Source organism: Cavia porcellus, unplaced genomic scaffold, assembly GCF_034190915.1.
Source record: "Cavia porcellus strain 051 isolate PalLab524CR breed Dunkin Hartley unplaced genomic scaffold, mCavPor4.1 scaffold_1, whole genome shotgun sequence".
Lineage (NCBI taxonomy): Eukaryota > Metazoa > Chordata > Mammalia > Rodentia > Caviidae > Cavia > Cavia porcellus.
The window spans coordinates 176,050,141-176,070,578 of record NW_026947484.1 but is presented as its reverse complement, the minus strand read 5'-3'; the positions used below and the strand labels follow the sequence as shown (position 1 = coordinate 176,070,578).

General features: G+C 41.9%; 1 protein-coding gene across 3 annotated transcripts in view; it reads left to right on the top strand.

Moving 5' to 3' along the window:
- The window catches only part of Kiaa1958 (KIAA1958 ortholog), a 156,846-nt gene extending 144,758 nt beyond the window's left edge, over positions 1-12,088 (top strand). For 2 of the 3 annotated variants that reach the window (XM_063260726.1, XM_063260738.1), the window contains one exon: positions 1,303-12,088. In XM_063260726.1, coding sequence (XP_063116796.1) covers positions 1,303-2,109 — 807 coding nt within the window. In that variant the 3' untranslated portion in view covers positions 2,110-12,088. The remainder of the gene's footprint in view (positions 1-1,302) is intronic. The other variant, XM_063260731.1, reaches the window with a different exon arrangement.
- Positions 12,089-20,438: the final 8,350 nt, after the last annotated feature.

Below are 20,438 nucleotides of genomic sequence, written 5' to 3'. Positions count from 1 at the left end.
AAAAATTCTTTTTCTTGTCCTCCTCTTGTCTTGTTCTGCTGCCTCCAGAACAGTACTATATAAGAACAATGATATTCAGCATGCTTATTCTGTCTCTGACTTTATAAAAAGACTATAATGTTTTCATTTAGGTGTAATTTTTAGAATTCTTATCTTTAAAATAGTCTTCATTATGTAAAAGGATTTTTTTCTTTTGATCTCAATTTAAATTTTTTAAAACTTGAAATAGATGTTGTATTTTTTCAAATAAGTTTTCAGTGTTAAGTTCATATTACCTTTCTTCTTAACGTATGAAGGTCAGTTACATTAAAATACGTAAGACTGAATGACCCTTCCACCTCAGTAGTCCCCTCTTGTTCTGCTCAGCGTACCATATCCTGACTGACTGGCTAACACAGGCTTTTCTTTTGTGAGATACTGCGTCTCCTGAAACTCCGCATATCAGAGCTGTTCCTCACTTTGGGTGGTATTAATGTGCACACATTTTATGTAACATGATAGTACACAAACTGAACGTTGCCTGTATTTTAGTTAGAAAGTTTCTATTCACATACTTTTCTGGTATAATATAGATCAGGTGAGATTAGAAAAAAATGAAATATAGTCATTAATTTTTTTCAGATCTTTTAGACAAATACTGATACTGAAAACCCATGGTTTATCAAGCCAGAGACATATCAGGACCAATTCAGATAAATTCAAGTGGAAAATCAACAAGTATTAATATGCAGGGCAAAGTAGACGTGTCACTTGTTCTCCGCAGCACCATGCTTAGTGACAGCAGGACCAGTGAGTGCAGAGATCGAGGAAATTAATGCTGAAGCTATTGAGAGTTTAAATTTAGTTTAGGAATTTTTCAGACAGGATGGCTGAATTTTATTAAAGGGGAAGGAGGTAAATTATTTGCAAGTGAAAAGAAGGACATTCTAGAGAAGAATAGTGAAGTTGCAAAAGTCTAATAATAATAATAATAATGTATTTGTACACATCTATGCATATGTGTAGTCGGGTGTTATAAGTTCTTTCATAGTCCACTGCTGTAAGTGTTACTACAATCCTTTGAAGTGTCAGTTATTCCTACTTTGCAGATTGAAATGTTAAGATCTAAAAAGATTAATGGGAGCCAAATGTAGGACCTAGATCTTCCAGTTTAAAGTTTACTGTTCCTTCTTTGTTATGTTAAGGGGTCAGCCCTCTAGAGGCCACAAAATGTCCTGTCCCCCAGGAAAGGTTAGAAGGGAGGAGGGGTCTGGCTATTTAGGTATCCTCAAATGTATAACTTCAGTGTTTGTCTCATTTGAGATCCCTGCAGTGAAGTTGAATGAGCTGCTTGAAAACTTTTATGTCACCGTTAAGAAGAGTGACGGCTCAGACTTCCTGGCGACCTCGCTGCATGCCATCCGCCGAGGCTTGGACCGCATCCTGAAGAATGCGGGTGTGGGCTTTTCCATCACCAGCAGCACCTTCAGTTCTTCCACCAAGAAACTCAAGGAGAAGCTGTGGGTGCTGAGTAAGGCAGGGATGTCGGGTGCCCGTTCTCGAAATATCGTCTATTTCTCTCTCTCTGACGAGGAGGAGATGTGGCAGGCAGGGTGTCTAGGGGACGACAGCCCTATCACTCTCCTGTCCACTGTGGTCAAGTACAACAGCCAATACCTGAACATGCGGACACTGCAGGAGCATGCAGATTTGATGTATGGTGACATTGAACTGCTCAAAGACCCACAGAATCAGCCCTACTTCGCCCGGACAGACAGTGTCAAGCGGGAGAGTCGGAGCGGTTCCACTAGAGTGTGTCACGGGAAAATCTACCATGAGCATTCCAGGGGCCACAAACAGTGCCCGTACTGCCTCCTCTACAAGTACATGTACATCCACCGGCCACCCACCCAAATGGAGGCCAAGTCCCCCTTCTACCTGACTGCCAGGAAGGAGGCCACAGACATGGGCAGCGTGTGGTATGAGGAGCAGAGGATGGGACTCCGGTCTCTTCGGGGAATTGTCCCAAACTTAGCCAAGAAGGTAAAGCTGGAAAACTGTGAGAACTTCACTTTCGTCTCTTTTACTCAGGTCTCCAGGAGGCTTGGCTCCCACAGCTGCTGCCAGTGAGCCCTCCCTGGGTCCAGCCCTGCCTGGCCCACCCTCAGAGGCCAGAGGCAGTAGCAACCCAGAGCTCTGAGGTGGTGTGTGACTCCATGGACCTGCTGGTCTTCGTCAGTGTGGCCTGCTATCCCGCTGACTTGGAGTTTGCTTTTTAAGTGAAAGTAGGTGAATCTGAATAATTCGGCTATTTTATCCAAATATGTGTCATGTTCACTGAACCATAAAAGCAAACCTAATATATAACTGCTGTCAACAAGAGTGAGGAAATTAATTTTATCTAGTGCCTTTTTAGCACAGGTTCTCTGGAAAAAAGAAAGACAAAAATCAGAACTGTTTAAGTACCATTTTTAAAAATCCCAGTAGCCCAGTAGCTTTACAATGTTATGAAGGTTGTACACGTTGTCGAATTACATTCACAGTAAGGAGCTAGGAAGAGGGAGGCGGACACGTTCAAGAAGAATTGCACTCGACACTCCTCTGTGTTTTGCTGGTGGATGACTTGTCCCACAGAGCAGGCAGCCTCGCTTGAGAATGTCCCGAAGCATCTGCTGGGGCACAGGGCCTGCTCACTGCCGTGATTGATCTCTGCTGTCAGTGGAGAAAACTTTATGAAAAGAAGATTAATGCACCAAAAGGGTGTTTGTAAACAAGGTTTCCAGTGAACTAGTCAGTTCGCACAACACAAGAGAATTTCCAGTAGTTCACTAAGAAGAAACAGCTTGGGAAAGCTACATGTGATCCAAATGTGAAAACCTCTGAAGCAGAAGTGCCTACATCTTAGTTCTCAGTACCACGTGAGAGCGCTTTTCATTTGAACATTTTGTAGAGGTTGTTGTTCTTTTAAATCTGTTCTTCATGTCATAGTTACCCTGTCAGCGTACAGCACTGGATGTGTAAAACAACTAACAGGAATGTTTAGGCTTAAGTAGGAAAGCCCAACAAAACAAACCACAGGGAAACAAATCCCCAAATGTATTTATTAAAAGCTCTGAAATATTTTTTTAATCAAAGTATGACTTTTTGAGCCACAATGGATGTCATCTTTTTAGGATTAGCACAGATGCTTGGGACGCAGTGACTTGGGCAGTCTACCAGGTAAGCAAACCCAGCATTCAGAATGTAGTGGTAAAGTCAGAGCATATTGACAAATTATAAAATGCAGTGTGAAACTGTTTCACTCAGGTAAACTCAACCTGACCACTTGTTTTAACATGAGCAGAGCCAGGCGTGGTGGTGCATGCCTGTAATCCCAGCACTTGGGAAACTAAGGCGGGAGGATCGCTGCAAGTCTGAGGCCAGCCTGGGCTACATAGAGTTCAAGGCCAGAATTACATAGCAAGACCCTGCCTCAAAAGACAAAAATTAAATAAACAAACACATCAGAATTTTCTGGTAACTACTCTGAATGCAACAAAAAGTGACAAAAGAGCCCAAAGAGTACTAACTAAAAATAGTAGTAATTTCTAGGTGTCTTTATTTTGTATTTGGGGAAAGACTGCTATATCTTTATATCATTTTGTTCCTGTGTACACTTTCTAATCCCAAATTAAAATCTCAATGCAAATTCATTTTGTAGGAATCTTAAAAGTCAGCCCTCCCTATTTCTTTCTCAAAGCATTATTTCAGTATTTGTTTTAAAATCATACACTGGTCACTGAACTATGTGATACTTTACCAGAGAATACTCAACCAATGCTGCCTTAAGGTCTAATGGTGTACCATTTCTAGTTACTGCACATTTAAATTCTAGTTTACTAGTTTCCTGAGTAAAGATTAATTTTGGTATATCTTTATATGTATATAAATAACAAGTAATAGTAATAGTGCTATGACTTGATATTGCCTGTTGTTCTATTGTGATTTCTTGTAGTGATTTTAGGGTTTTGTTTAAGAAGAAGTAGACACATATTAGGTACAGTTTCCTTTAGTTTGCTAAATACCCAAAGGATATTGTGTTTGTGGAAGCGAAATGGTGATTTTCTTCTCAGTCCTGCACTTAAACTGAAATATAACCTATATGAACTGTCACCACGTCCTACAGCCTAATTTAATAAAACCTCCATTTTCATTTTAAATAGGTTCAAGAAGAAAAATTAATAGGAATCACTGGGATTGTTTAAGATTTTAACATATCCAAAAGTAGCACTAGTTGGTCCAGAGGTTGTAACCCTTCTGTTGAGTATGGCTTTTCAGCAGCTGAGTAACCGTCCCTGCCCAAGTTAGGTGGCTATCACCTCTTGATGTTTTATAAATCCCTAGCGTATTGAAGGAAATGATTATACTAAAAGACCAGAGGGGCAAAACTTCAGTGACACCAACTGTAATGAAAGAGCTGTTTTTCAGCACCCTAAATGCTATTTATCACAGGCTTCCTTGGAGAAAGGGACAGGGGAGAAAACATGTATCAAATGCTGCCATGTGCCACCTATCGTCTCTGTTATGTATGGTGCACTGTGTATATGTGCAGATACATACACCCTGTAACTTCCCATGCGGTAACTCCGTGAAGACCTGGCCTGTGTGCCAAAACCCTGTAACCCATGTGTATGGCTGCACCTGTCCTCAGAGGACATTGAGGAGGGCAGGAGAGCTCTGTCTAGCTGACCTTCAGTGGTTGTGTTCTTCCAATCAGCCTTGTGCCACCTCCTCTGAAGACCGTGATTGTCTGCTCTTAGCTAAGAAAGAAGAATCCCAAGAGAAGAAAGAGGGGAGGTTAAGAGCATTTTTTTCCACTTACCTTTGAGTATTTGTGCTCCTCAGTTGTTGGGAATGAATATCAAAAATTCACAAGTTTGCCTATAGTACAAGTTGCTTCCAGGCCCTGCATGAGGAATGGGGGTGCTGCGGTGTGTCAGGACCTGTAGGGGTCTTGGGGAGCTCACACCACAGCACCTCCTGTGTCTGCTCTGGGTCCCGCCTCCCAGAATCCAGCAGCCTCCTTGCTGGGAGTTGATTTGGCAGGGATAACAGGGCATCAGCTTGATCAGTTAGATCTAACTAAATATAGAGTTTGACATAGTGCTATGCACATCATAAACATGCAATAAAGGTTGAGTTTTTCACTTAATCTTCATTGCATCACTGTTTCTTCCACTGCGGACATTCTGTGTCCCTTAGACTGTTAAACCTGAAGAGGAAACCAAACCTATAACCTGATCAAGCCAACAAGTTTATGCCCATGATTTCTACCTCCAACATATCCAAGCCCCGATACCTCCATATAAGCAAAAACAAATGAAGGAAGAGCAGAAAAACCTTAAGAGGCTTTACTGGAAAATTCATCCATTGTACATTTGCAGAGGGGAAAAAAAGGAAAAGTGTGGAAGCACCTAACCAAAGCTGTGAAAGAAATGGCCTCTTCAGTCATGTAGCGTCCAGCTTTCTTTGGATTTTATTCTGCATTAGTCTGCCCTGACAGATAAATAGTATTTGAAGAAATGTGAAGTTCTGTTACCTTCATTTTTATTGAACTCAGTCTCATTAAAAGCATCAAGCACGTTGGGCATATTCATACAAACAGGCATTAAGAAAATAATATTGATGTAGAAACGAAAGCCACTTGCTACAGTTCAGAGATTACTGGGAACTACTTCACTGCTGTCTTGTAGAGTGGGATCATCTCCTAGGAGAGCAGTGTTAACACCTTTGGGATTCCTCAATAGGAATATAGTTTTTCTGGTAACTACTTTAAAGACTTAAAAGTCATATAGTCTGGTGACACTCTGGGAGGCAGAATTCCTAAGTCCTCCATTAATACCCTAATCTAGCACCTCTTACTATATTGGGAGGTCTTCTTTATGAATAAGATTTAACTTTTCTAGTTCCAAAACTTAGAGAATTATCTTTCTATCTCTAAACAGCACAAGTTATTTTTCTCAGTTTAGGTATGGGTTCCACCCTGCACTGTTCGTTATCATTGAAAGCTCTAAAAGGTTCGCCATCCCTTGAGGCTAAGACTGGCTACACTGTGCCTACTTAAATAGGACATTTAAATATTATCCCTATCAACATGCATCACTTTGCTGCTTTTATGAAATGTGGATTGCTCACAAATTTTAAACTCCTAATCCTCTATCTTTGGATATCAATGAATGCAAATAATGAAGACCTCAATGAAGAGTTACTTAGTTTTCCCTAGGTAAGCTTCCGTTTAGTCCAGGTTAAGGCCACTACATACATAGAAGCTGTTAAGTGAGAGCTCTTCACAGAATATGCTGGAAGTTTCAAATTTGTATATAAATAGTTCGGCTTTGGGACTGAATTTTTAATGATCTGTATTAAAAGAAAAACATGCAGTTGTTCAAGCCATGCGCCTGGGTAAGGTTCTTTGTATTTTTCCATATAAATGAGTCAAATTAAAACATGATGTAGAGCAAATTGGTGATCTATAGCTGCACTGTTTTTCTGAGAGAGGAGGCAGTTGTGGGGATGATAATTAAACTGACGTCTCTGGAAATTCTCTAATCTGGCATGATGTGTTCTGATGGGATAGGATTTCCCAGAACTCCTCTGAGGGAAGTTGCTCGTGTGTAATACAACATTTGCCTGTAGTAATGATGATGCTTTTGAGAAATTCTAGGTTTTTTTTTCCTTTGTCTAGGACTGGGGGTTGTGCTGTCCTATATCCTCAGCCCTTATATTTTGTTTTTGGAGCGAGAGTCTTGCTTAATTGCCCAGACTGGACTTGGATTTGTGATCCACCTGCCTTCCAAGTTGTTAATTTTGGGATTATAGGTATGCACCACCATGCCTGGCAACAAATTCTGCTTTACAGTTCAAGATATCCAGAGATGTTCCCCATATTTAATTGTTGATTAGAATCATTGTTATTCAATTAAAGTGCTTTATTATCTGTCTAATGTAGCTTATATGGAAATTAATCATTTCAGGAAATATTTAAGACCAAAAAATTGGGTAATATATAGCTGCATAGTGTTACATTAATATTAATAGTTATTAGATTCTCCACCCCACCCCGGCTGAGAGGAAAATGGTCTCCTAAATACTTTATGGTCAAGGCAACTGATTAATTTGTATTTAATTCTAGTTATTGTTATATTTACTGATTTGCTCAAATACAACTATTTTGAAAGTTCAAATTTGACCAACACTGTAGTAAGGGCTTCCTCCTAGCTGCCTCTTATTCTCATGTAGTTTCACAATAGTTCTGCAAAGTACGTATAATATTTCCCATTTTACTTACTGAGAAACCAAGGCTCAGATAAGGTAAGTAAACTTCTCAGTTCCTGCAGAACTAGTAAGTTGGAGATTTAAATTTGAACATTGATTTTCTGACTCCAAATCCAGTGCTCAGTTGATTAGAAAAAACTGCCTTCTTCAGGCCCATAAATGTCCATTGAACTTCTAAAAAATTAACAAGTTTCCACTTACTTTGTAGACATCTCATTTCTGAAGCTGTACTGTATTACACCTTGTATGTACTCTCAATAATTGATTAGTTACCTGGCACCATTTAATAGTTCTTGGAAAGCCTGATGTTATTTTGTGAATAACAAATAGAAAAAGAAGGTTCTCCCTATAGAGAACCTTCTGTCTTTATCCATTAATTAATTTATAGTATATATTACCTACCTTAAAAGACACATGGTCATGTCAGTTTACTTAAGTCAGTTAGACATAGAAACTTTGGCTTAATATGAAAAGGAATTCTTAATCTGTATTACAATTATGTACTAAATATTAGCATTTTTATATAGTATTTAGGCTGAGGTACTCTGAGCAAAACATACTTGCTCATTTGTTTTCTATTCTTCATCAGGCCATATTTAGTTACTCTTTAAAGACTTAAAAGACAGTGAATTATAGGTGACTCCCAGGTCATCTAGCCAAATTCCCTTATTTTAAAGCCCAGAGATATTAAAGAGCCTGTTGAAGGTCAACCAGGCAATAGTAGATTCAGAACTAGAAAATTAGTCCAGAATTCTTTATTCCATATCATAACTGAGAAGATTTAGATTTTTAAAATTAATGATACAACATCTGTCAAAATGACACTGGGTCTAGCCAAACATGGTGACACAAATCTGTAATCTCAGCACTCGGGAGGCTGAAGCAAGAGGATTGCCACGAGTTTGATGCCACCCTGGGCTACTTTAGTGAGTCAAAGCCGGCCTGAACTACATAGTGAGACCCTGTCTCAAAAAGAAAAAAAGGACAAAAAAAAAAAAAAGACATTGGGCTGAGGAAGCCCCAGTGAGTTTCTCTTACCTTCTTAGAAGAAGACCCATAATGACCCAGAAAACCAAAATCTCAAATCTGAACTCTAGAGGGGATTGACAGTTGCCAAGGCATAGGGAGGTGGATGAAGAAAACCCTGCAGATTGTATTCCAATCTTTGTCTTCCATCGATGAAAGGGAAATGCTGTGAAATTTAAAATTTGAAAGTGATTTAGTGTATGTCTTCCTCCCAACCGTGTATGCCTCCTTATCCATGGTCAAGAGCTCTCGAGCTGGACAGATTACAGACTGACCTTAAACAGATACTTCAGCGTGAGGAGAAGGGTCTGAATCCCACCCTCTCTTCCTTTTCCCCAATATTCTTCCTATTCGTTCAGCTTGGGCCTCCAGATCCTCAGGCCAAAACGTGAGCAGACAGCAGGGAGGGACCAGTAGACGCCCGGTGTCTTCTGAGAATAAAGCCTCTTACAGCCAAGCAGAAATAGCCAGTGACTGGGCAGTGGGACATGCAGAGACCAAGACACAAGGTTGGCGCAATGTTCAGAAAACCAGGCCACAGGAAGGAATGTGGTACTACTTAAGTAGAAAAGTAGTAAGCCAGAAACTGGACCTAGAGATACACACATCACCTTACCATCAACCTGAGACCTGACTGGAAGAGGATCTGAAAGTGGACAGGGAATGGGAAGAAGGATCTACATCCAAGAAAGAGTACAGGAAGAGAAGCAAAAAAGCAAAGCGAGGCCTGGAAAGAAAAACGGAAAACATGTGAAAGGAAAATGAACAGTTTCCAGGACACTCTTGAAAATGTTGCTTCCAGCAGGGTGTGATAACACACGCCTATAATCCCAGCACTCGGGAGGCTGAGGCAGGAGGACCCTTGCAAGTTTGAGGCCAGCCTGGCTACAAAGTGACCTTGAGACCAGCCTGAACTGCATAGTGAGACCCTGTCTCAAAAAGACCAAAAAAAAAAAAAAAAGGAAATAAAATGTTGCTTCCATGCTTCCACAAAAGGTTACCTTAAGATGGGAACAGGTTAAAAGAAAAAGTGAGGGGGCTGGGGACTTAGCTCAGTGGCATAAGCGCCTGCTTTGCAAGTGTGTGGTCATGAGTTCGAACCCTGGTACCGATAAAAAAAGAAAAAGATTTTTTAAAAAAAGAAAGAAAAAGTGAGAGGCTGGGGATTTAGCTCAGTGGCATAGCACCTGCCTTGTAAGCGCATGGTCGCAAGTTCGATCCCCAGCACCGGTAAGAAAGAAAAAGAAGTGAGTAGAATAAAATGGAAAAGGAAATAAATTAGACAGATTTCGCAGAACTTAAAACACAATAGCAGATTAAAACCCACACTGGAAAAGAACAATAGATAGTTTTAAAACTCAATTATATTAAGGACATACTTAAGACTTTTTAAAAAATATGTAATAACGGGGGGCTGGGGATTTAGCTCAGCGGCATAAGCACCTGCCTTGCAAGCAGGCAGTCGTGAGTTCGATCCCTGGTACCAATAAAAAAAAAGAAAAAGACAAAAAAAAAAATGTAATAATAAACATCTTTTATTAATAAAAAATAAAATGAAAATGGGGAGAATAGATAAGAAAAATAATATTACTGGCACTGCTGAAATGGGCATTTCTAGTAGGAAGACTATCATACTGTGAAAAATATTAGACTATAAGAATTAAATTTTTCCTGACAGAATGAAAGATCTATGTTTATAGATTAAAAAAGACTCACTGCCTTCCAGGATTCCCCCCACACACACACCAAAAAAACAAAAGGTGAATGGGACCAATAGTTAGGAACTTACTGGTAAAAATGATAAACCATCCTCAGGCATCCAGTTAAAAACTAGCAAGATGCTTACAATGAAACGAACATCTGGCTTCAGACTTCTGCTCTGTAGGATGGCACTGAATGGCAGGAAACCATACGGGATTTTGACAGGATAAATTCCACCTTTGAAATTTCAAACGTATGTTAATATATAGAATGTTTTTATGATAAGCATGCAGAAAATAGCTATGTACTGGTCATAGAAAAATAATTGTATTTCAGTCTATAAAGCTGTTCTAAACCATATTTGTCTAATACAATTTCAAGGGATACAGGTATTGAACGTCAGGTCATCATCCCCTAGCAGAAGAACATGTATACTTTTAAGCAGGAAAAATCACATGTGTGGAAGTACCCACAGTCTCCGTCTGAACGAGCTAAATTAATCAAGATGGACCTAACAATAATTGCAGTGCTATAGAGTTGTTTTATTTTTATTACTGAAATAATGTATGTTAATGATAGTATAAGTAGAAAATTCAGACATGACTTCTACAAATAAAATATAACTTATTTTTGATTTCCCCCACAACCAGTTTAAATACTATTGTGAAAAAAATCCATTGCTTCTAGCCGGGTGTGGTAGTCATACATGGAATCCCAGCCCTGAGGGTGCTGAGGTAGGAGGACCACAAGTTCCAGACCAGCCTGGGTATCGAGACCCTGTCTCAAAGCAAAACAGTGTCATTGCTCCCCAGTGAGCCTCGGCCAGGCTCCCTATCTTTCCTCTGACATTTGACAGCGGCAAGTTAAGCTTGCCAGATCCCTTCCACTGCGGTTCCTCCTCCTCACACAAGAACAGCTACCAGGTGACAGTTTACCAAATGCATCTCTTAAAAAGCGAGTAAGACAAAAAATGAAACTTGTTCTGCAGTGCAAATGCAAGACTTCAGTTTTAACTGCAGAAAGTCAGCCGGGCAGTGAGGTGCTTTCCTTAACTCAGATTTTAGGGCACTCTGCTGTAATTCAAACACTAAGGATTGAGGCTGTGGCTCAGTGATATAGTGCTTGCCCAGCATCCTCAAGGCTGAATTTGACCCCAACACTGTATTAATTAAGGAAAGAAAAAAAGCAGTAAAAACAAATTCTGGGGCCCACAATGTCAGCATTAGCATGACAGCTGGGTTTGTGGTTTTATTTTTTCTTGTACTGGAAGACCTTGGAAACCTGGAACACAGAGTATCATCAGCCCCAATGCCTGGCTCCTTCCTGGCCCTACACCAATTTCATCTGTGCTCCGAGTTGTCTGCCAATTTAAACTCTCAACTCAATTTTCAATGACACCAGCATGTTTGCTTTAAATTTAGCAATAAAACAGTTCACAGACTGCGTTTGCATAGTTTTTCATTCTGAAACAGCAAAACCTTCCTGAAGAGATGGAAAGAATCTCTTTTTGGTAGATTTCAAGTCTAACCTTTCCCAGAGTCCTCTTGCCTAGCTGTAACTGACAAAGTCTAATTTAACCACTTAGGTAAGAAACACAGTACTTGCATTTCAAGGCATAGTCTTTTTTATGTGGTTATATTTTTCAAATATCAACAAAATTGTCTCTCTTATGTTTTCATTGTTCTGGATATGTATTTTTTTAACAGAGAAAGATGCCCATATTTCTTAACACTGGAAACATCATTCAGATGGATGTTCTATAACTTGAATAATTTTACTGTACCACGTCCAACTCTTTCCCCTCAGTGGCGGCTGCCCTGGGCACACACTCGTGCATGTGGAAGAACATGAGTGGGGAAGCAGGTGTCCTGTCGTTTTCTGTCGAGGCTTGTCAGCAATAGAAATAATTTATTGTTCATCTAGTCCAGCCCTCTAGTTGATAATCTCGTAGAGTCTGTTACCAATTTGCAAGGTTCTTGATTTTTAAAAAACAAAATTGTTGCTTTATGTACATGGAGCTTGACTGTTTAACCCAGATTTTTTTTGAAAAATAAAAAAATATACTTTATGTCTGTTTTCTTAATCTAGTTATTTTAACTTAATCTGCACTATGACTTCTGAAATATTTTAGTGTCACATTTGTGGAAGTAATGTTCTCCTTTGTGTTTTTCAATGTTAGGATGTTCTAAGCAGTTCCATCCTGACATTTCCTAGAGCCCCTTCTGGAAAGCTTTCCTGGTGACACACTGACCACTGTGTAATGCCTTTAATTAATATTCCTCTGCTTTTTAATTAATCATTTTTACTTTTGGAGACTACATTTAATCCTCAAAACTTTTGAGGTCAAAAATTACTGTTCTGTATCTAAAACAGCTATGGTGGTGCATACCTATAATCCCAGCACTCAGGAGGCTGAGGCAGGAGGATCACTACAAGTTCAAGGCCAGCCTGAACTACATAGTGAGAAAAAAAACAACCCCCCCCCCAAAAAAAGGGAAGAAACAGCTGAAAACTTTTCTTAGAAGCAAGTTCCCGAAAAGTATTTCCATCAAAGTATAGAGTGCTAATGGTGCAAAGATGAGAAGATGCTTTAAAAATTATTGATCCTCTGGCAGATTGACTCTTTGCATTCCACTGTAATCATACTTTTTTAAACTTTAATTTAAAGCTTTAGTTTAACTTCAGTTTAAAAATTTGACAATCTCCTGAGTGTCAGACTGGTTCTTGGCGTTGCTTTGATGCTGCCATGATTGTTCTCTTAGGAGAATTAAGTAGGGGAGGACACCGTCTGAATGGTTCAAAAAAGAAGTTAAAATTTGATGAAGCTCTGGACCTTTTCCCTGGAATGCATGCATATATGCAACATTTTACAAACAGTTTTTTTAAAATATTTTTAAGAGTTGTCTTTTTAAAACATATTCTAAACTCACATGGATTTGTTTCAAAATAGTCCAGAATGGTAATTACACACAGATGGCATATAGATTGGGCTTGAGTAGATAATTGTTAAAGCAAAGTGATGGGTATGTAAGGGTTCATTATACTCTTCTGTTTTTTTGGATATTATGTTTTAAAATTTTCTATAGTAGAGTTTCGTATTTTTTTAAGATAAAAATTTCCTATACGGGAGCTTCTGTAGCTCCTCACCAATCTCACAGAATCACAGTACCCTCGAGATGAGAGGAGAGACCTGCAGAGATGAGGATGATGCCGGAGACAGACTTTCAGGCGAGCTGCTGGGCTGTAGCAGTGATGGCCAGAGCCGGCAAAGATGTCAATGTGACCACACTGATAACCCTACCCGGTGGTGCCTGTTCTGTCCCTTTGGAGCACACGTAGCTCTGTGAAACCATGGGGTTGATTCCAGCACCCCTAAGACAGCTGAGTTTATGACATACAGGCTTGTAACCCAACCTGCACAAGTACCATGAAGACGGACAGAGTAAGGCTGGAGGCGCGAGGCTCTGGGAAGCCACAGGGCTTCTTCCTTGGTCTGTGGACAAACAGCTCCTTGAGGAGTTGCCGTTTGCAGGAACAGAACCTTCAGGCGAGCAGCAGCAGGGATGTGGGACAGGGCAGAGGCCTCCGGGCTCGGGGCTCGGGGCCAGCTGCCCACTCAAGAGTCACAGCGTTATCTCCGGGGGCCCAGAGACTTGTAAGCAATGTTCTGGCTTCTTTCCGAAGGCATGTGTCCCTGTAGTCTTTCTCCAGTGGCTTTCATTCTCTGGTGCCTTTCATTCCCGTTTTATTCCTTCTTCTAATTAGGAGCATTTTCACTACCATTTTTGCTGGTAAGACACCAGGGATCAACACAAAAGACATTAAACAAGATATATTTGAGCAATAAACAAGATTCTTGTATTTCTCAAGGGATTCCAAAGAAATAAGGATGAGAAATAAAAACCCCTGCTGGAGTATTTACAATGTATTCAGCTGTTGAAATGTTCAAAATGCAATCAAGGAAGTAATTTAGCACATTTCTAATACACTTAACAGGAGTAATAATGCTTAATGGTTTGGTTAAGTTTAGAGAACTCGGTGAATCTTCTAGAACAATATTGAATCTAACCCCCTACACCAATAACAAACACATTTTTGACCCTTAACAGTTAAGACCATGCCTTCTTATGAGGGCCAGAATTGAAAGGATGCAAGTTGACCACCCCCTAGGCAGGGGAAAGGATGGTCCCAAGAGTCTTTTGTTTGTTTGATGTTTCCTTTGTGTGATACTGGGAGCTGGGCCTAGTGGTGCATGTCTGTAATCTATAATCCTAGCATTCCAGAGATTAAGGCAAGAGGATCGCTGTGAATTCAAGGCCAACCTGGGCTACATAGTGAGTTCAAAGCCAGCCTGAACTATATAGTGAGACCTTATCTCAAAACACAAAACAAAAAATCCCACACTTTGTGCCTTACTGGGGATTGAGCCATATCCACATTTTTAAGACCAAGTCTCACTAAATTGCCCAAGCTACCCTTGAATTTACAATGCTCCTGCCTCAGCCTCCTGGGTGGCTAGGATTACAGGCATGCACCACTGCACCTAGCCTGACATTTCCTTCTGTCTTATATTCTCAGTACATGTGTAGGTTATGTATATAGTTCACTGCCGTGAAAAATCGTAAGAGAAGCACATGGCTGTTTGACCTCACTGTGCCCCTTTCTTCATCTTGTCTACTATATGGGGCTATGAGAGTTAAATTCCATCTATCTGTACACTTGGAACAATGCCTAGTATGTAGGAGCTATAGATAAATCTTACCAGTTACAGTTACGTATTCTGTGACCACCTAAGTGCTGTATTACTTGCAATAAGTACAGGTAAATATGTAACTATTAAAATTAAAGATGCTTGGTCATGTATCTCCCCATCAGCACGGCCAGCAGCACCACAGCGCACTTTGGAAACCACCTTGACGCACAGCTCCCCAGAAGTACCCTTCTCCTTGGCCTCCACAGCAGCTTGCATCGTTGTTTGCTGGACGTCCTGTGCCTCTCTAGATTCTCTTTCTTGCGCTCATCACATTTACACAGACTCAGTCTTTCCTATTTTCTTAGGACAAGCTGATCTACTCCATTGCCTTAAGCATATAAAGAACCAAATTAATCTTAAGTCTTTCTCAGCTCCCCAAGGACAGCTGAGGTGTGTAACTGATACCATCCCAGCTGTGAGAGGCTGGGATGGATGCCTTCCACACAGGCCTTGGACATCAGGCCTTGCTTCTCCAGCGGAAGCCCCGCTCCCATTGTTCCCTTCCTAAAGACGACACTGTCCCTCCCTTGTTGCCTAAGTCAGAAACGCTCAGAAACCTGACTGTACTCGTGGGCCAACCTCTTTCTCCTCCATCCTCTGTAGTCCATCCTGTGATCACTTGACCCGCCTTAGTGTCTTCCCTTTCTCCTGCCTTCAACTTGGTCAGCTCACAATTTTGCCTGTGATTACTGAAAACTCACCTGAGGGCTCCTTCCACCCGTCCCTTGTCCACTGCTTCCTGGGAAAACCTTACTAAATACAAATAGTCCTATCCTTTCACTTCCTTCAAAGGCCTCTCCAGTCTTCCTGACGGAGCTCCAGACCACCGTCACGGCTTGCAGGCTTGCAGCCTCCTGCTGTCTGCATCCTTCCCTCCCTCTCTGCTACAGTGCCCCCTCCTCACCACCCTCTCCCTGGCACCTTGCTATGGTCCAAGTGTTTGTATCCCCAAAAAGTTTGGGTGGAAACCTGACTCCCAAAGCCATGGTAACAGGAGGCAGGGCCTTTGGGGGGGGGGGGTCTGCCCTCATGAATGGACTGGTCTCCTTGTGAGAGAGGCACGAGAGGACTTGTAATGCCGTTTCCATGTGCGAGGATACATAGAAGGTGCTGTCTGTGAACCAGGAAACAGGTCCTCAGCATCCACTGCATCTGCTGGGGTCTTAGCCTCTGCAAGTATAAGCAATAAAAAAACTTGTTTTCTTTTTGGAAACAGGGTCTCATAATGTAGGCAGGTTGGCCTTAAACTCCTGATCTGGATTACAGGTGTGTGCAAGCCCCAGAGAGCAATAATTTCTTTCTTTATACATTTTAGTTGATGAATTATCCAGTTTAGAGTATTTCAGGATAGCATTCCATACAGATGAAAACAGATACCCTTCAATGCCCTTTGCCTACTCCATCTCCCCCTTCCCAGTCCTAGGGGTGGAACCCAGGGCCTTTGCACTGAACAGCATTCCCAGCCCGTATTGAGATGGGGGTCTCGCTAAGTCACTGATTTGCACAGGTGCTGGGTGATTTTTGGCATTAGAGACGTCATCACGCCCAGCTTTGCCTTTTGCAAAAACACCTTACTGATTGTGGGCTGCTCTGGCACAGTTCCTCTGAGCAGACTGCCTCTTGGGTTCTGCTGCCTCAGAGGACAGAAATGTGGGACAGAGCATTCTGTCATTCGTCCATCAATGGACATTGGGGTTGTTTCTACCTTTTGGCTACTGTGACTAGTGTAGCTATGAATATCAATGTACAAATAACTGTTCAAGTCTCTGGGTTTTTTGTGTATACGCCTTGAAGAGGAACTGATGATCGTTTTGTTTAATTTTTCAGAAACCTTCATACTGTTTCCACAGATGCTACAATATTTCACTTGTGTGTGTGTGTGTGTGTGTGTGTGTGTGTGTGGTACGGGGATCGAACTCACGACCTCACACTTGCCAGGCAGGCACTTATGCCACTGAGCTAAATCCCCAGCCCCAATATTTCACATTCTACCAAAAAGATTTCCAATTTCTCTACAGAGCCACTGCTTGTTACTGTTTCATTTTTATGGTAGCCAGCTGGCTAAGTGGGAAGTGGTACCTTGAAGTTTTCATCTGTATCTTCCTAATGATTAGTAGTATCAAACATCTTCTCAAATGGCTTATTTTTCACAGCTCTCACAACTGTTTTGAATATTTTCAGTTGCAGGGTAGGATGGAGAGCAGGGGAGAAACACTGAGGGAGGCAAAAACACTGACAAGGCTAAACAGTCCAGGCAAATGCTGGTGGCTGGAAGATGGCAGTGGCTGAAGGGGTGAGAATCCCTGGGATTCTGGGTATATTGTGAGGCCAGCAAGGAGAGGGGACTGGGAGAAAGAACAGTCCAGAAGGACCCTGTGTTTACAGCATGCACATGGCCACTTACTGAGATGGACACTGGGAGGACAGCGGGGAAGGGCTAAAGCCTGAGAGTTGAAGTGTGAGCATGTGAAGACTGGGAGCCTATTAGGTTTCCCTGTGGAGCTCTGACAAACACTGTCAGTAGATAAGGGATCTGCAATCAAGGGAGTTTCAGACATCTTTTGTTACACAGTAACTCTCCTGAACTTTCAGATCTCTAAGACAGCAACAATCTATTTCTTTACAATTTTGTGGGTTGATTGGGTTTGTCTGGCATTTTGCACAAAGTGGCCTCAGTTGGGTTCTCTCCTCTGGCTGCATTCAGCTGGTGGCTTGGCTGAGCTTCATCGTTTGTCTGGCTCCTGGGTGCTGCATGTGTGTGCTGTCAGCCTGGGCTTCCTCACGGTGTAGCGGTCATAAGGAGTCAGACATCTATCATGGCTGCTGCTTTAGAGGAAGCTGTGCAGCCTCTGACAGGCTAGGTCCAATGTGACACAGTATCTCCCCTGTAATAGTTTGTCAAAACAAGTCACCAGGCAGACAGGTAAGTTTCATAAGAACAGTGGGACATGCCCACAGGATGGGAGGGAATGAGCCATCCCTGGACACTAACCATCAGGAGATAGCAGGGCTGATGAGAGAATTTCAGAGTAACCAAGATAGTACTTATAGCCATGCTACAGGGTCAATTACACAGGGATGACTGTGGCCAGAGATGAGAAGGCTGATCTTTAGGGTACTCCAACAGTTTTCAGTTGGAAGGAGAAGCCAGCAAATGAGACTAAGAGGGCACAGCCAGTGAGGCAGGAGAAACGCCAAGAGTGACAGCATCTCAAGAAAGGGAGTGATCACCTGGGTGAAATGCCACTGAGGGCTCAAGTACGGCAGATGAAAATTGACCAAGTCGAGAGGGGTGATTTCTTTTTTTTTTTTTTTTGGTCTTTTTTCCTTTTTATCGGTACCAGGGATTGAACTCACGACTGCCTGCCTATGAGGCAGGCGCTTATGCCGCTGAGTTAAATCCCCAGCGAGAGGGGTGATCTTTACAAAAATAACTTGAGTGAACCTGTGGAGACACTAGCTTGACTGGGGTGGGGGGGGGGGGTTGCTGCATAGGGAGGAAAAGAACTGGGCACAGGTAGTATAGGTCACTCCTTTGGGTGAGTTTGTTACTCCCCCAAAGTAGACACAAGGAACAGGCAGCAGGGAAATGGCACGTAAGCCAAGAAGGACAAATGCAGACAGCCTTCAAAGGGCACGTAAGCCATTTACCCTTCACAGCGAGAACACGAGGCTGTGTGGCCCCAAATGTAGGGTAAGTGGTTATTCACAGTATGGGAGGTGCTGTAGAGCACAGTCTGTGATAAACGACCTGAATTTGTCTAAGCTTGAAGAGGACCTGACATCATTGGAAGGTCTTTAGAGAGGTGCATGACACATGTAAAAAGCATGATTCTGTGGAGAAAAAGGAATAGAAGTACGAAACTCAAAGTAGATGTGAACGAAGTACACTAAGTGCTAATTTTTTTTTTTTTTTTTTTGAGACAGGGTCTCTCTGTGCAGTTCAGGCTGGCCTTGAGCTCACTTTGTAGCCCAGACCAGTCTCGAACTTGCAATGATCCTCCTGCCTCAGCCTCCTGAGTGCTGGAATTACAGGTGTGACCCACCACGCCCAGCTGAGTGCCAAAATTTTTAAAAATTTTTATTAAAGACATATACTTCCCCTTGCTTCAAACACTCTTATCCCATTGTTGTCACTTTCTCAACAGTTCTGAAAGTCCTTTTTTGTGCCTTTAGAAGGTATGATCAAAAGGTAGTGAATGCTGCTGCTGAGTGCCATGTGGTAGACATAGCTTTTGTTTACTTTTACAGTGCTGGAGATTGAACCCATGGCCTTGCAAATGCTAGAGAAGCCACAGCTGCTGAGCCACACGTCCAGTCTTTTTTTTTTTTTTTTGGCACTGGCAATCAAACTTAGGGCCTTGCACTTGCCAGGCAGGACTGGGTCTGCTGAGCGATATTCCCAGCCCTCTGCCTCATCTTGCATGGCTTTTTTAGAGGGGACGTGTAGTTTAAGAACTGGACTTTGAATTAAATAAACTCTGGAGGGGCAATGGTGAGCGAGCAGGCCAGAAAACAGTTAATCTACAGCTGGATGTGAGCCTATCCACTGCTGCTTTTTTTTTTTTTTTTTTTTTTTTTTGTCTTTTTCCTTTTTATTGGTACCAGAGATCGAACTCACAACTGCTTGCTTGCAAGGCAGGCGCTTATGCCACTGAGCTAAATCCCCAGCCCCACTGCTGCTTTCTGAGAGGTTCAAAAGACGATCTCCAGAGGACTCTGGGTACAAAATGGAGTCAAAAGGGTGCTGGGTACAAGTTGGGAATGCAGAGGTAAATTTTTATGATTGCACCAAAGGAATTTGAGAGGTCACAGTAGGAAAATGATTAGGAAAAGGGGTCACAGAAGGGCTAAGGTCAAAAAGGTACAGGGAGGAGGCTGAACTGCAAGGGAGAAATCTGTAAGCGACTAATTTCAGTGGCAATTAAAAATGGCATAAAGCACTGTGTGGTCAGGAGGAAAAATTTGGAATATTAAAGAGTTTTGCTTTTCTGTTACCTAGCTGTGCGGCTAAAAGATGTTAGCAAGCCAGGACACTTTACTAGAGTATTTTTGTGACAAGGGACCAAAACTGAAGAAACACTAATGTAGCTGAAACAATTAGTACTTACTACCTCCCATAACTGGACATTTCCGAGGAAAGGTAGCCAACACCTTAAGGATTGACTCACACGTCACTCTTGAGCTCTGAGGGATGTCATTAAGCACTCAGGTTCTTTGTATTTCTCTGTTGAACTGCTGACGCTGGTGCCTTTTAAAACTGGGTTGACCCTGTGGTCACACTGTGGACTATGCTTCCTTTTACAAATCTAGAAAGTCCATTTTGGTAATGTGTCAGAAAGGTGAGAATGAACGCTTCCAAAATTCAGCCAACCTCTCCTGAAGGACTGGATACATTTTGTAATGTATCCAATCCTGAACCAGTTCCCAGGGTCTGGTAAATACTATATGCTGACTGGTTTGGGCACGAGTTACCTAAACTAGTCACTGGCAATGGGAATTACCCTGATTGGTTTGGAGCACACCACTCCTGCTGTTGAGGCAGAGTCAGTTTCCCCTGAAGGGCACTGGCTGTTGGGGAAAGAGCACGACCAATTCAAACATGAGTCCTGCAGAAAGGCGGAGGGGAAGAACACCCACCCCACTACTGAGTGGAAGTGAAGGT